This window comes from Asterias amurensis, chromosome 8, assembly GCF_032118995.1.
Source record: "Asterias amurensis chromosome 8, ASM3211899v1".
Classification (NCBI taxonomy): domain Eukaryota; kingdom Metazoa; phylum Echinodermata; class Asteroidea; order Forcipulatida; family Asteriidae; genus Asterias; species Asterias amurensis.
Genome location: NC_092655.1, coordinates 22506917 through 22520677, shown reverse-complemented (window position 1 = coordinate 22520677; position 13761 = coordinate 22506917). Strand labels below are relative to the sequence as shown.

The 13761-nt window shown below is 38.0% G+C and overlaps 2 protein-coding genes across 2 annotated transcripts in view; one reads left to right on the top strand and one right to left on the bottom strand.

Moving 5' to 3' along the window:
* Positions 1-805: 805 nt before the first annotated feature.
* Positions 806-13761, bottom strand: part of LOC139941087 (dynactin subunit 1-like) — a 344631-nt gene continuing 331675 nt past the window's right edge. The window contains exon 38 of the transcript XR_011786532.1: positions 806-859. The gene's annotated coding sequence lies outside the window, so the exon portion shown is untranslated. The remainder of the gene's footprint in view (positions 860-13761) is intronic.
* On the top strand, positions 5202-13284 carry LOC139940743 (uncharacterized). The gene is made up of 3 exons (XM_071937110.1): positions 5202-5917; positions 8665-8870; positions 10397-13284. Exons 1-3 carry the CDS (start codon positions 5374-5376, stop codon positions 10724-10726), a joined length of 1080 nt encoding a protein of 359 aa, XP_071793211.1. The 5' UTR covers positions 5202-5373; the 3' UTR covers positions 10727-13284.

Below are 13761 nucleotides of genomic sequence, written 5' to 3'. Positions count from 1 at the left end.
ATGTTTGTATTATAACGATGTATTTACTGAAATAGCGTAATAACGATGATATTAATAAAACACAAAAATGTAGGCCTATACGCAAGGTAGCAATTCACGTTGACTTTATGTTTTTGTACAAATACATCGTTATACGTAACAGGGTTTGGATTTTTATAGATGTCGGTATTTATCACAATAAAATGTTTGATGTTTTCCGATTATTTTTTTCTTACTATGCAACGTTGTTAAAAACGGCTCCCTGTGAAGTAACGTGGTTTTTGAGAAAGAGGTGATTTCTCACTCAAAAGACTAATGAAGCCCTTTTAGGCTACTGAAAGCATGAAGGTACAAGGGTATTTTCGCAACTTCAATGACCAATATTGAGTCCAAATTTGTCAAGATTTGATATTTTATGCAACTATTGGGATACTGGTCTTTGACAATTACCAAAGGTGCCTTTAAACGCAAAGGGTGGAGTTTAGGTAGAATGGAAAGGATGATATCTGTGGAAAGTTCAAGAGGTTATTAGTAATTTCTTGGAAGTTCAAGAAATGATACAAGATTCATAAAAATACTACCTTAGGTTTCACAGTAATTTGCTAGTGTTTTTACATTTTTTTTTTGTAACCATTGTATTGCTTTTTCTTGTAAATCTTTTTTAATACATGTATGTGTCTTTTCATGTTTGCTGACAAATAAAATAAAATGAAATGAACTAGATAGTGAAGATTGTCCTAAAGGATTTTGTGCTCACATTAAGAAGCATTGTGGCAAATCTGTGTTGATGTGGGTGCTAGTGCTAGTACTTGTAAATGCTGGCTAATTAAAGGCAGTGGACACTATTGGTAATTACTCAAAATAATTATTAGCATAAAACCTTACTTGGTAACGAGATAATGGGGAGAGGTTTATAGTATAAAACATTGTGAGAAACGGCTCCCTCTGAAGTGACGTAGTTTTCGAGAAAGAAGTAATTTTCCACGAGTTTGATTTCGAGACCTCAGGTTTAGAACTTGAGGTCTCGAAATCAACCATCTAAACGCACACAACTTCGTGTGACAAGGGTGTTTTTTTCTGTCATTATTATCTCGCAACTTTGATGACCGATTGAGCTCAAATTTTCACAGGTTTGTTATTTTATGCATATGTTGAGATACACCAACTGTGAAGGCTAGGCTTTGACAATTATCAATAGTGTCCACTGTCTTTAAACGCAAAGGGTGGAATTTAGGTAGAATGGAAAGGAGGATATCTGTGGAAAGCTCAACAGGTTATTAGTAATTTCTGGGATGTTCAAGAAATAATACAAGATTCAAGAAAATACTACCTTAGGTTTCTCAGTAATTTGCTAGTGTTTTTACATATTTTGTTGCTGTTCTCTTTTTATAACCATTGTATTGCTTTTTCTTGTAAATCTTGATGAGCAATTGTTTAATACATGTATGTTTTTTTTTTCATGTTTGCTGGCAAATAAAATGAAATGAAATGAAACGAAATGAAATAGATAGTGAATATAGGATTTTGTGTTAACATTGAGAAGGGGTGTGGCAAATCTGTGTTGGTGTGGGGTGCTAGTGCTTGTAAATGCTGGTAAATTAATGAGACTTTTGAAATGTACTTGAGAATTCAGGAATGGAGGTAGGGGGATTTCTACCTCCATGGTTCAGGCTAGTCACACGCTAGCCTGAACATCTGACGTCACACTTCGAGGCTTGTGAATGACTGCATGCAGGCAACCGAAAGGGAGCTTTCCATATCTGTGTTTTGATTGGTCCGAGGTGATGTTTGTCAGCTGCACCCACATCACCTCCAACCAATCAAAACACAGACATGGAAAGCATACGTCATTGCACGTTTACCCAATGAAACTATAGTATCCAATAAAATCACTGGTTCTGAAAAGCAAGTACCTTTCTTTATCATTGTGGATAAAGACAGGGGACCAGTGTACTTGTCAGTTTACCTCCGTGAACTTGGGGGAACCATCGATACCGTGTGAGACATATATACGCCAGTGTCAACATTCCCTCTACACGGATGTTGCACTGTGTGACGTTTTGGTTTATAAACGTATTGGCTTTTGCTAAAAGAAACCCCTGTATCTACTGTCTAAGACTAAGAATTTAAAGGCTCTAGACACATTTGGTAATTGTCAAAAACAGCCGTCGATTTCACCAAACTGTTCATAACTTGGGATTAATCTCAGAACTTAGGATCCATAGACGTAGAACGCATTGAATCCATCCCAAGTTATGTACTCGTTCCTTTAAAACTTTCATTATAACAACTTTCTAACTTTTAGCTGATTTTTTAAAATAATATGTACTTCCGAATAAACTTCGCCATAAACTGAGAACTACTTTGTCTCATTTAAAGGTTTAAAACAATATTCACAATGCAAGTTTATTCATGACCGGACTCTTCCAAAAAAAAAATAGGAATTGCATTTAAAACAAATATCTAAAGAGCTGAACTTTATCCATATTAATGTTTGATTAAACATGATTTTATTAAGAATGTTTTGTTGTAGTTTTTTTTGTGGGGAGGGGGGTTCTTGTTGCGTGTGTTTGTGTGTTTGTTCTTTGTTTTGAGCTGGGGCTCAATATTGGCGTTTTGGTCGCGGTCGCATGAACCTGAAATGTTCATCGGGCCACTCGCCTAAAACTTTGCGGACCTTTCGAGCCACTCTTGATATAGGCCTATAACATGTAATCACAACAAGCTCATGTATTGTAGCTCTACCTCAAAAGATTACATGCTAATATGCCGTTACTAATTAAACAGGAAACTTTTATATACTAATCATATTAAAATAGTCATTGAAACGCAAATAAGATAGTAATTGAAAGCTAATTCAAACGCGTCACCCAACCAAAGGAAATTAGTCTCCTTTCAGTGACGTCACAATAGCCGACACCCTACCTCGGAGAAATCGTGTCAAATCTCATGCTTCACTTGCAGTTCCCGCTATCAGTTAAAGTAGAAAGGGAAAGTGAACATTGAGGGGTATGGTTTTGCCTTGTGTCGCTAACGCACTGCACCGTGAGGCCAGCATGGGACCTGAAAATGGGTCCACAGTCAGGCCGTGCTTCCAGTGCGTAATCCCCCGGTTACTTGTCCGTGTCACGCTCGGTAACCGCCCGGAAACTAATCGCCTAATCTGCCCACTATGGACACAATTCGGATGAAAGGACAAATCAAAATAATATTTGAGGCTTCCTCTTATCACACAGCCAGTGATTTCAGGCTGTTTAAGACGTTTGTTTGTTCACTAACGGCTGCCGCTCGATCGTGTCAGCGTCGGATAATTGTTTGTTTTGGTAAAGTGTGTTACGAAACAAGGCATTATTTTATTTCAAAACCAATTCGAAATTAATTTAATCTGTATGGCATTAACTGGGGCATGAATGAAAACACGGTTATCTTGTCAGACGGAAGTATTTTCAATGGTTTGAAATCGATTTATTGTCAGAGTCTTGAAAAAATAATCATTTGACGAAGACCATTGAGTTATTGTGGCAAAATTAGTTGGATACAATGAGCGCGAACTAAAGCTATTGTTGTCATAACAACTGAACGTAAATCAATAATGTGGAAACAAATACCTTGAAATTAATTCTAGCGAATGAAAGAAAGGTTTTCGATCTTTCAAAACAAGAACCAGGTCGGTAAAAAAGACGTCATTCGGCAGATAGGGGGTTGGGTTCCCGATGGAACCTCCCATTAAATATAGGGAAAGTGTGCAGACTGGTGCGGGGCATGCTCATGTGCACTCACTGTGAGCTCTTGTGTAGCCCACCCTCACTAAGGCCGTGTCCGAAACGGTGAGTCCGGCTTGAGATACGACTAGATCGCGTGGGTCTGACTCTTCTTCATCACTTGCAGACGCGGTGATCTAGCCGTAACTCAAGCCGAAGTCGCCGTTTCGGAATGAAGGAAGGACCTGGGCCAGTAGTCCTAAACAACAAGTAGGCAAACTTGCATACCACAGGACTAATCTTATATATACCCAATTCCAAACAAGTTGGTTTTTGGTGACATACGAGTCTAGGAGATGAAGAGAGATATGCCATAGTAACAAAACGGCCTAAAGACTGTACGGGTTAGCAACGGAATTGTACGGGTTAGCAACGGAATAGGGAAGTAGTTACAGAAAATTATTATTGAACATTTATACCAGGTCAAAAAAAGTAGATCAGGCGACAATATTCGTTAATTTATGTTCTGTATGACGTAATGAAATATTGATAATATTTTGATAGCTGTTGTTGTCGATATGTGTTCAGTGTAGTCGATGTGTTGTTTAACAAGCGTTCAATGTTCGTGCAATTTTCTAGCACTACTACTACTGCATGTTAATGTCTGCCCCATGTCAAAGTCACTGTCGTTCTGTCATTGTCAATGCTGTTGTCATTGCTGTTGTCATTGTCATTAATGCTATCAACGTTGTGTACTTTTAATTCCAGATCCTTAATTAAAAAAACACAAACTTCAATACTTTCAAATGAAAATCATAAAATTTTCCCAGTTTTTAAAATATGTCAATGGAATCCAATTTCGGAATCCTGTCCATGAGCATATTAAAGCAGGACGTCATAACAAGACTTTTCCATGGGAGTGGCCTAGCAATTTGGGTGGGGTTATCTAACCATCAATTTAAGCAATGCTTCGATCCATTTTGCGTTGGGGGGCAAGAGGGCGACAAGAAGCGCCCCACCCCACTTCCGCTATCGTACGGTCCCTGATTTGAAGCTAGCACAACTCCCCGTTGTCAAAATAACTGATGGAATTGGAACCGCCCAAGCCGGAGCGCAAGAATCGTTGTTTCGATAACGCCATAATGAACCAAAATATTCTGCCAATAGAAAGACTGTGTCGTGTGTTGTGTTATAAATCCAACCGTCCAATGAAGACTACCCAAGGCTGGTGTTAGGCCTACACACACAGAGCACCTCATCCATCAACTTCGTTTATTCAGCCTCTCATAATGCTGAATGAATAATTAATGGTCCATCATCCTCCCGTTTTTTAATGTGTGTACTGAGTTCGATTTTTTTTCCTCCCAGTGAGAATGTAAATAGAACAAGTTGATGGGATTAGGGGGTTTCAGACAGATGATTACAGCTTCACTGTCATTCACGTCACCCGTTGAAAACCACTTAAATACGGAGGCGTTACTGGCGCTAAGCCTCATACAACCCGTCACCACCCCGAAAACACCATTTATCAAAAGCGATGAGTTGGTGGAACTTCGAGGAGTATTAAAAGTGTCCGGTGTTCCATTTGGCATCTCATGACATTGAAATCCACTTTGAAAAAGTCTGAGCTAAGAAAAGTCTGGCCCTTGCACAGCGAATTATTTTGGAAATAGCAAATTTGGCACTTTTCACAATGATGAGTCCAGAGTCGTACCCAACTTTGTTTCCGTTCTCTTCACCGAGTGTCTGGCATACCAGCACCGGTCTACCACTCTCCTACGGCCCCATGGTTCTCAGCCAAGCCCGCTATCTGTATCCTCTCTCGGCATCATCATCAAGGAGACGTCATCCTCGCTGCAGTGATGAAAAAAGAACATCTTCCTTCACCATTGATGCCATCTTAGGTCTTCGGGAGGCTGAGGTGAACAATTCAAAGGACAAACACAACCTCGAAGATACAGTGAATGAAGTATCATCTCATGAGACTCGTTTTGATGGTGTTGAGAAGATGCCGAACAGGCGACACGCGACCGTGTTCTCACCCAAGTTGCCGGCCGGTCATATCGCGTTTGTGCCCGGTTGCCTCTCTCCTCAGTCTGGTGGTGATGATCAAACAGCTCGGAGACCCATATTGAAAGGAGAGATTGTGAAAGAGAGCACCTTCATCAAAGGGACTAATGAAGAGTTCAAGTTTCTCGGTTCCTATGGAACAGCTGAAAGCTGCCGACAAGGACTAGGTAATTATGCAATGGTAACTTTCTAGGGTGTACAAAATTGAAAACAAAATGCACAGGGACGAATAGTCCCGCTTTTTCTAATGACATTTTATTTGAAACAGTCTGATTTTAAAATACACTAATGGTACACTATTCTGTTTCAGAAGTCCTAAGGAAAATAAAATATACTTAAATTTTAATTATACAGCATAATATTGAAATTTCTGTACGATTTTGAACTGAATAAGAGTAGGTTAGACGAGCAAACATAAAATGGTAAACTATATGCTGAAGTTCTCCTGACTCCTGAACATTGTGAACGGTTGAATACAATCAATGTCATTTTTTTTCTCTTGAGAATCGCCACATACACTTTGAATCGATATTGCCTGAAAATGTTGCCCCATTCAGTTTCAATAGAAATGTTAAATTACTTTTGTTGTGTCAATCGTCGAGTGGAAAACAGAACTTTAATTCTGCACCTGTGCTATGACTCGCATGTTTTTGCCAGAGCAAGGACCAGAGCTTGCTCTATGCATGGTTTTACTCAGGCACAATTAGATAGGTCAGAGATCAGTCCATCTTTATAAGTTGACGTTAGTCAAGATAAATTACCCCTGTCACTATCACCCTCACCGTCCCTAGAGACCAGGTACTTCATTAACTTTGTTAATTACAGTTCAATTGGAGCGAAGACTCCGCCTGGGCCACTTGGAGTCGTTGTGTACCCCTATTGATTATTATACCGAAATAGATATACAGTGCCAGCCTTATCCTGTCATTATTGTGAATAACGTTGTTTGTATTCAATTAAGTCCAAAGAATACATTGAAAGAGTAGGGGGATGGCAGCACATTAGGGAGTCCTTTAAGATTTCAACCCCTCTTATTGAGACTGTCTTATGTGACAATGCCCAGGTGCGAAGACGGTCCCACTGGGGTCTAGAAGAGACAGTGGGAGTATCAACCCCTTGTGAGAAGGGTGTGAAATGTACTGACCGTGTGAACAAAGTGTTTCCTCTCAGGCTATCGAATTAATCATGTTTATAGAAACAGTTTGGACAAGAAATCTGAAGAGCAAATAGAAAGAACTGAAGTAGTTTTAAAGATGGTTTAAACGAATTAAAGAGGGTGGCAGATATCTTGATTGATAATGTGTGATATTGCAACAAAGTCGGCTTAGGTCGAGGTGTTCTCTCTCATGAAGGCACTGGGGACCATTGGTAATTAATTACTCGCTAACAAGCATTGGAGAGCTGTTGGTATAGTATAAATCATTGCAAGAAACGGCTCACTCTGAAGTAACATAGCTTTTGAGAAAGAAATAATTTCTCACTAAAATATTTGAATTGAACAATTCACTCCGACTCTTGTCCGAGTGGTGACAGTTTCGCTCTTTGTAGAGTGAAAGTCAGTCTGTTTCACTCTTTTTGCTTGCACTTGGAACGAACTTCATACTTTAAATCGAGTTGAAAGTACCCGTTTTAAGCTGTGTTCGCAAACTAACCGAGCCAATGGGTATAGCTTACACATTTTAAGTCCAGTGCGAACAGTCCGAGTAACTTTCCCGACAGGTAACTTACCCACGCCTAAAGAGTTGTCCGCCATTATGGCTCTTTGAAAGAGTGGTTTGGCGGACAAAACACGTGGTTTTTATTTATTTTTTCATTTTAAGCTGAAAATGAGCTTTTTTTCAGACGAAATCATTCCAAACGTGAACCAGTCTTTATTATAACAGCTACAATATTTTCTTCCATGAAGACTTAAATGTTACAACAACGACACAACAACGAGGGAAATTCAAAAATACCAATCTGGAGTTAATCTTCTCATTTAAAAATCAGCTCAACATGAAAGCTTTTTTTCCATTGCTGCCCAGTCGAACCATTAAAAAAAAATACTTTTATAAAACAAGACCATTACAAAAATTGCACAACCAACAATAAAAACAACGAAGGGAAAGGAAATTTTGGACTTGAGGATTGCTCACAATAAAAAAAATTGGACTCATAAAATTACTCATCGAAGTTTCAAGAGAATAATGAAAAATAACAGACAATGGTGCATAAGTGTGTGCTTTCAGATGCCTATCTTTCAGATTCATGCCTATTAAAATAAAAGGCTTCAGCTGAAGTAATTTGTTATTTAGTGAGAAAATACCTCTTTCCTCAAAATCTACGTTACTTCAGAGGTAGTCATTTCCCACAATGTTTCACACCATCAACCGCTTCATTCTCGGTACCAATGAAATTTTTATGCGAATAAAAATATTTTGAGTATATAATTACCAACATAGGCCCTTAGTAAGTGTCCAGTGTCCTTAAACAAGAAATTTGGATCTGAGTGATCTTATGCTATAGGTTGGCTTCTCTAACACTACTAAATAGTACCTGAAAGCTCATTCATTTATTTTGGTTTTGTGGGTTTTTAGTCCATTCTATGGTTTTTATTTTTAAAATTGTTGTCCCTCCCTCCTATTGCTACGGTGTTTTGTTGTGAGTGCATTTTTTTTTCCTCTCAATAATCTGGGTTTGCTTTTGTTTTTATGTTTTCTTGGGTGATTTTTAAATGTTTCAGTGCAATCTCCTTTTTATATTGTAAAATTATATTTTTATTGTTGGCAGGGGTCTGGTTTTATACATCTTTTGATGACAGTTTTTACACTTTTGTTTTAACCTTGACAGCCCCTGTGCAACTTGTGCTTATTGTGTGTGTTTCAAGATTTAAAACAAATAAATAAATAAAAAATAATATCCTTTCTGAATGTAGGTCGACATGACTCCGGGTTGAAACGGTCAACTCGACTCGATTGGAACGATGATGGTATCCACGAACAGGCCAAACCAAAACGGGTCCGAACCATCTTCACGCAGGACCAACTCGACCGTCTAGAGAATGAATTCTCCCGGCAGCAGTACATGGTCGGCACGGAGAGGTTGTACCTGGCGTCGCAGCTGGACCTGTCTGAATCACAGGTAAGGATTTGGCCCCAATTTCATAGAGCTGCCTAAGCACAAAAAGCGGCTAAGCACCAAATGCTTAACAGAATACTGTTACCAGCGAAAGTACCATGTCACATGTACAAGTGGTGACGGGTATCCTGCTCATTTCTGCTAAGGAGACAATTTTTATACAATATTTTCTTTAACATGATGAGTCCACAGTACAAAACTGGCAAAGATTCAAAATCTTAAACAAACTGGGCAAAAAGTGAGTAAAATGCATCTAAATATTCTTATGACAGCTCGGAGCCGAAGCCGTAAAGGCTTTGCGTTCGCACATTCTTCTCGTAAAGATAAAATGCCTTACGCCAAACGACAAACGTGTTCCCCTTAAAATAGCAAATTTATGTAGAAGGCAAATAAAGCACATTTACAAATTGTGCATAAATAATGTGTTAATTGCCTGTGCAAAGTCCTATAAAAATGCACCAAAACCAGAGAGCAGTTAAAACAAAATTCACGGGGCCCTAACACTCGTTTTTCTAGTAGTTACATCCTGGCTAGAATGCTGTTTGTCGTGCGGCCCCTTATATTATAGCCGACTAATTCTCCCCTAAGAATATTAACCAAACAAGTTGTAATAAAAGGGAAATAAAGCAAAGCTCAACTGGGTGAAAACAATAACGCGAAACGCCTCTGAGGTGTCACAGAAAGCATTCAAGTAAACAATAAACCGCCGGGCCCCACAGCGGACCCGGACGCCATGTTGTATAGGCTTTCCGCATCGCTTACCAGTTCTTGTGTTGGAAATTACCAATACTTGGTAAAGAGGTGTGATGCGTGGTCACGTTTGGACCCACACATTCTCCCCAGTTAGACAATTAAGAATCTTTTTAATTACAACTGGCACTGCAGTTAACTAATGCCCCACCGATGTCGCATGTACTATGGACACGAGCCCGTTACGCACGCATAGAAGGGCATAATACGCCAACTGAGTGACGATGTATCAACAAGTATTATAGCGTTTAATATAGACTTTAAAATGTAGTTCTGTAGCAAGAAGAGCCTTTATAGGCCTTCATGTCAGACACACTAAAAACCAAAAGCTTCATAATTTGGACTCAATATTGGTAATCTAAGTTGCAAGAGAACAATGAAATTACTATTGGTATAATGGTCAAAGATCAGTCTTCTAACTTGGTGTATCTCAATATATGCATAAAATAACAAACCTGTGGAAATTTTAGCTCAATTGGTCGTCGAAGTTGCGAGATAATATTGAAAGGAAAAAACACCCTTGTTACACAAAGTTGTGTGCTTTCAGATGCTTGATTTCGAGACCACAAAATCTAATTCTGAGGTCCCAAAATCAAGTTCATGGAAAATTACTTCTTTCTCGAAAACTACGTTACTTCAGAGGGAGCCGTTTCTCACAATGTTTTGTACTATCAACAGCTCCCCATTCTCGTTACCAAGTAAGGTTTTATGCTGATAATTATTTTGAGTAATTACCAATAGTGTCCACTGCCTTTAAAACATAATTTTGTTCTTTCAAGGTTAAAGTGTGGTTCCAGAACCGTCGAATCAAATGGCGCAAGCAGAACTTGGAGCAGCAACAACACAAGTTGGCCAAGTATCGAGCCTTGAGGGACACAGAAAGAAAAGATATACAAAGCGTCGACGACCGAAAGGTAAACGAGAGGTTTGACGAGGGTGACGTCTTAGCTGACGTAAACATCGCGGAGGGAAATGTTTGTCAAGACAAGGAAAGAAAAACTATCACGAAAGGAAACCAGTCGTCAGGGAAAGAAGGCAGTTTCGATCCAGACACTGAACGCACCTCGTCCCCAAACTATCTCCTTCAGACCCATGAGTTAAAGGTGTGAAAAGAGTGTTTGTTTTGATGTAACACAAGAGGGCAGTTATAAGATCCAGCAACTGGACGCACCTCGTCCCCAAACTATATCCTTCAAACCCATGCGTTAAGGGTATGAAAAGTGCCTGCTATAATTAATTTACGAACGATCCATGCAGCCACTGGACGAACTTCGCCCCCAAACTATCTCCTGGGGATGTACAAAATACTTATTAGTATATTTTATTCCTATAAAATGGGAATTCAAAGACAAATATAGTGAGTTGAACTTGTCCAAGAGGAAGGATATCGTAGTTGCAGTACAATTATGTTTTATTAGCACAATACAAATGACACATTGTCATTTACTTGTAAATACTCTGTTCTCTGTCCCTGTAAAAACATCTTTCATGAATATTAAGAGCTATTTTAATAGATTAAAATCTATTAACGCAATCATACATGTCTTACTTCTTTTTTTCTTTTTTTAACCAGATCCTACTTGTAGATGCCGTTTATCAAACAGCAATATTATTATTTGTCTAGCATTGTAAGCTCCAAAATGAGCATCTTCGGTCAGCAGTAGGCCCTACTTGCGCTTTGTACGTCTTACTTATTATTTATTATTTTCGCCGCCTCGACCATTTACGTTCCCCGTCAATTACTACATAATGGGTCTTTTAATTTGTACTTAATTGGTCAAATTATTTAACTTGTGTGTAGGCAAGCCAAAACATTGATCCAATTTTCATTACACCTACCAAACGTCTAATTATTTCTGAATACCAAAACCGTGTGAAAACAGCACCCTGCCCCGCCACATCTCCTTAGACAAACATTTGACATATCGATTGGTTTTAAGGATGATCGTCAGTGAAAGCAGACTTTGCTTATAATAGTAGCATTGATTTCACGGCTACATCTCATGTCGGTAAAAACCCCAAAACATGATGATTGATTGCCGTTTTGTACAAATTTAGTTGAAGTTTATCAGGAAATATTTACTGAAACTTTTGTGGAGTCATTGATATGGTCACAGCAGCTCATGTCAGAATGATTGGATTTTGTTTGTACAAATTTACTTGAATTTAAAGTTTATCAGCAAACTATAACGGTAAATAGTATTTACTGAAACGTTTGCGGAGTCATTGATTTCATGCCACAGCCCAAAACATGATTGATAGCATTTTTGCACAAATTTTGTTGAAGTTTTACACTAACTGAGACTTTTTTTGAGTCATTGGTTTCACGGCCACAGCTCATGTCAGAAAAACTCAGAAGATGATTGACTGCATTTGTTGTACACAAGGTTTTCTAAACTATTTACTGAAACTTTCGTGAAGTCAAAGTTACATAAGTTTTAGAAAATAAAATAATATTATTTAAAATAATGATTGATTGCATTTTTACTGCAAGTTTAGTTGAAGTAAAATTTATCGGCAAACTATTTACTAAACGTGTGGAATCATTGACTTCACTGCCACAGCTGATGTCGCTAAAAAACTAAAACATGATTGACTGTATTTTTGTGTACAAAAGTTTTACTTAAGTGTATCATTAATTAGCAAACTATTTACTGAAACTTGTGTGGAGTCAAAATTACACTTGTTGTACAAATTAAAATAATAATATTATTTCAATTTGGAATTTAGCATGATTGAGATTGTTAAATACACTGTGACACCTTTGGTTATTGTCAAAGACGAGTCTTTTCACTTGGTGTATCTCAACATATGTATAAAATAACAAACCTGTGAAAATTTGAGCTCTATCGGTCGTCGAAGTTGCGAGATAATAATGAAAGAAAAAACACCCTTGTCACGCGAAGTTGTATGCTTTCAGATGCTTGATTTCGGAACCTCAAAATCTAATTCTGAGGTCTCGAAATCAAATTCGTGGAAATTATTTTTTTCTCGAAAACTCCGTTACTTCAGAGGGAGACGTTTCTCACAATGTTTTATATTACCAACCTTTCCCCATTTCTCGTTACCAAGTGAGGTTGTATGCTAATAATTATTTTGAGTAATTACCAATAGTGTCTCCTGCCTTTAAACACAATATGAAAACTAACTGGACTTTCATATAGCTAAGGATATTATTTCTGATCATAATGTGTTTCTACTTCCTGGATATTAAAAATGTCCAATAACTATTTGGAATAATATATACTTTTTGTGGAAGTAGGTTCAACGATGTGTTTATATTTTCTTTCGAACAAGTGTCACTGACGGAATTATACTATTATTTTGACTACATTGTTTAAAAAATAGAATTGACTGTTTCAATCTGCCCTCAACCAAAAATACTTTGGTATACTGATCCAAGAAGTATGTTATTATGCACTGGAGACTCTTTTAATGTAATTAGAGTGAAAACACCACTCTTTACATTTCGAGTTGTCCCTCATTATGGCTCTTTAAAATGAGTGGTGGTTATTTCACTCTTTTTGAGGGGTTTCACTCCAGGACAGAGTGAAAAATCACTCAAAAAGACACAAACTTCAATCTAAAAGAGTGGAAGACCACTCGAAAAAGAGTTGTCCTTCATATGGCTCTTCAAAGAGTGCCTTTTCACTCTTTTGCATTAAAGGAACACGTTGCCTTGGATCGGTCGAGTTGGTCTATGAAAAGCGTTTGAAACCGTTTGTTATGAAATGCATATGGTTAGAAAGATGTTTTAAAAGTAGAATATAATTATCCACACAAGTATCACTCAAAATTGCACTGTGTTTGTCGACGAGGTAAAACGAAAACCACGCAATTTCGAGGCATATTTGAGTAGATCATTGTATTCTACTTTTACAACATCTTTCTAACCATATCGATTTTATAACAAACGGTTGCAGGACGCTTTTCAAAGACCAACTCGACCGATCCAAGGCAACGTGTTCCTTTAAGAGAATAAGTGTATTAATAACTGTCAAAGGACAGTATTCTCACTTGATGTATCCAAAAAATTAATCAAAATAACAAATCTGTTAACATTTGGGCTCAATTGACAAACGAACAAATGAAAGAAGAAAAAACACCGTTGTTGACAAATGTGTTTTCTCTCAGGTGCTTGAGA

What these genes read in the sequence shown, in the direction of transcription:
- LOC139940743 (XM_071937110.1), top strand. Translation starts at nt 5,374, where the DNA reads ATGATGAGTCCAGAGTCGTACCCAACTTTGTTTCCGTTCTCTTCACCG. An exon ending in AAGCTGCCGACAAGGACTAG is followed by an intron (nt 5,918 to 8,664) that starts GTAATTATGCAA and finishes TTCTGAATGTAG; the next exon opens with GTCGACATGACTCCGGGTTG. An exon ending in TGGACCTGTCTGAATCACAG is followed by an intron (nt 8,871 to 10,396) that starts GTAAGGATTTGG and finishes TGTTCTTTCAAG; the next exon opens with GTTAAAGTGTGGTTCCAGAA.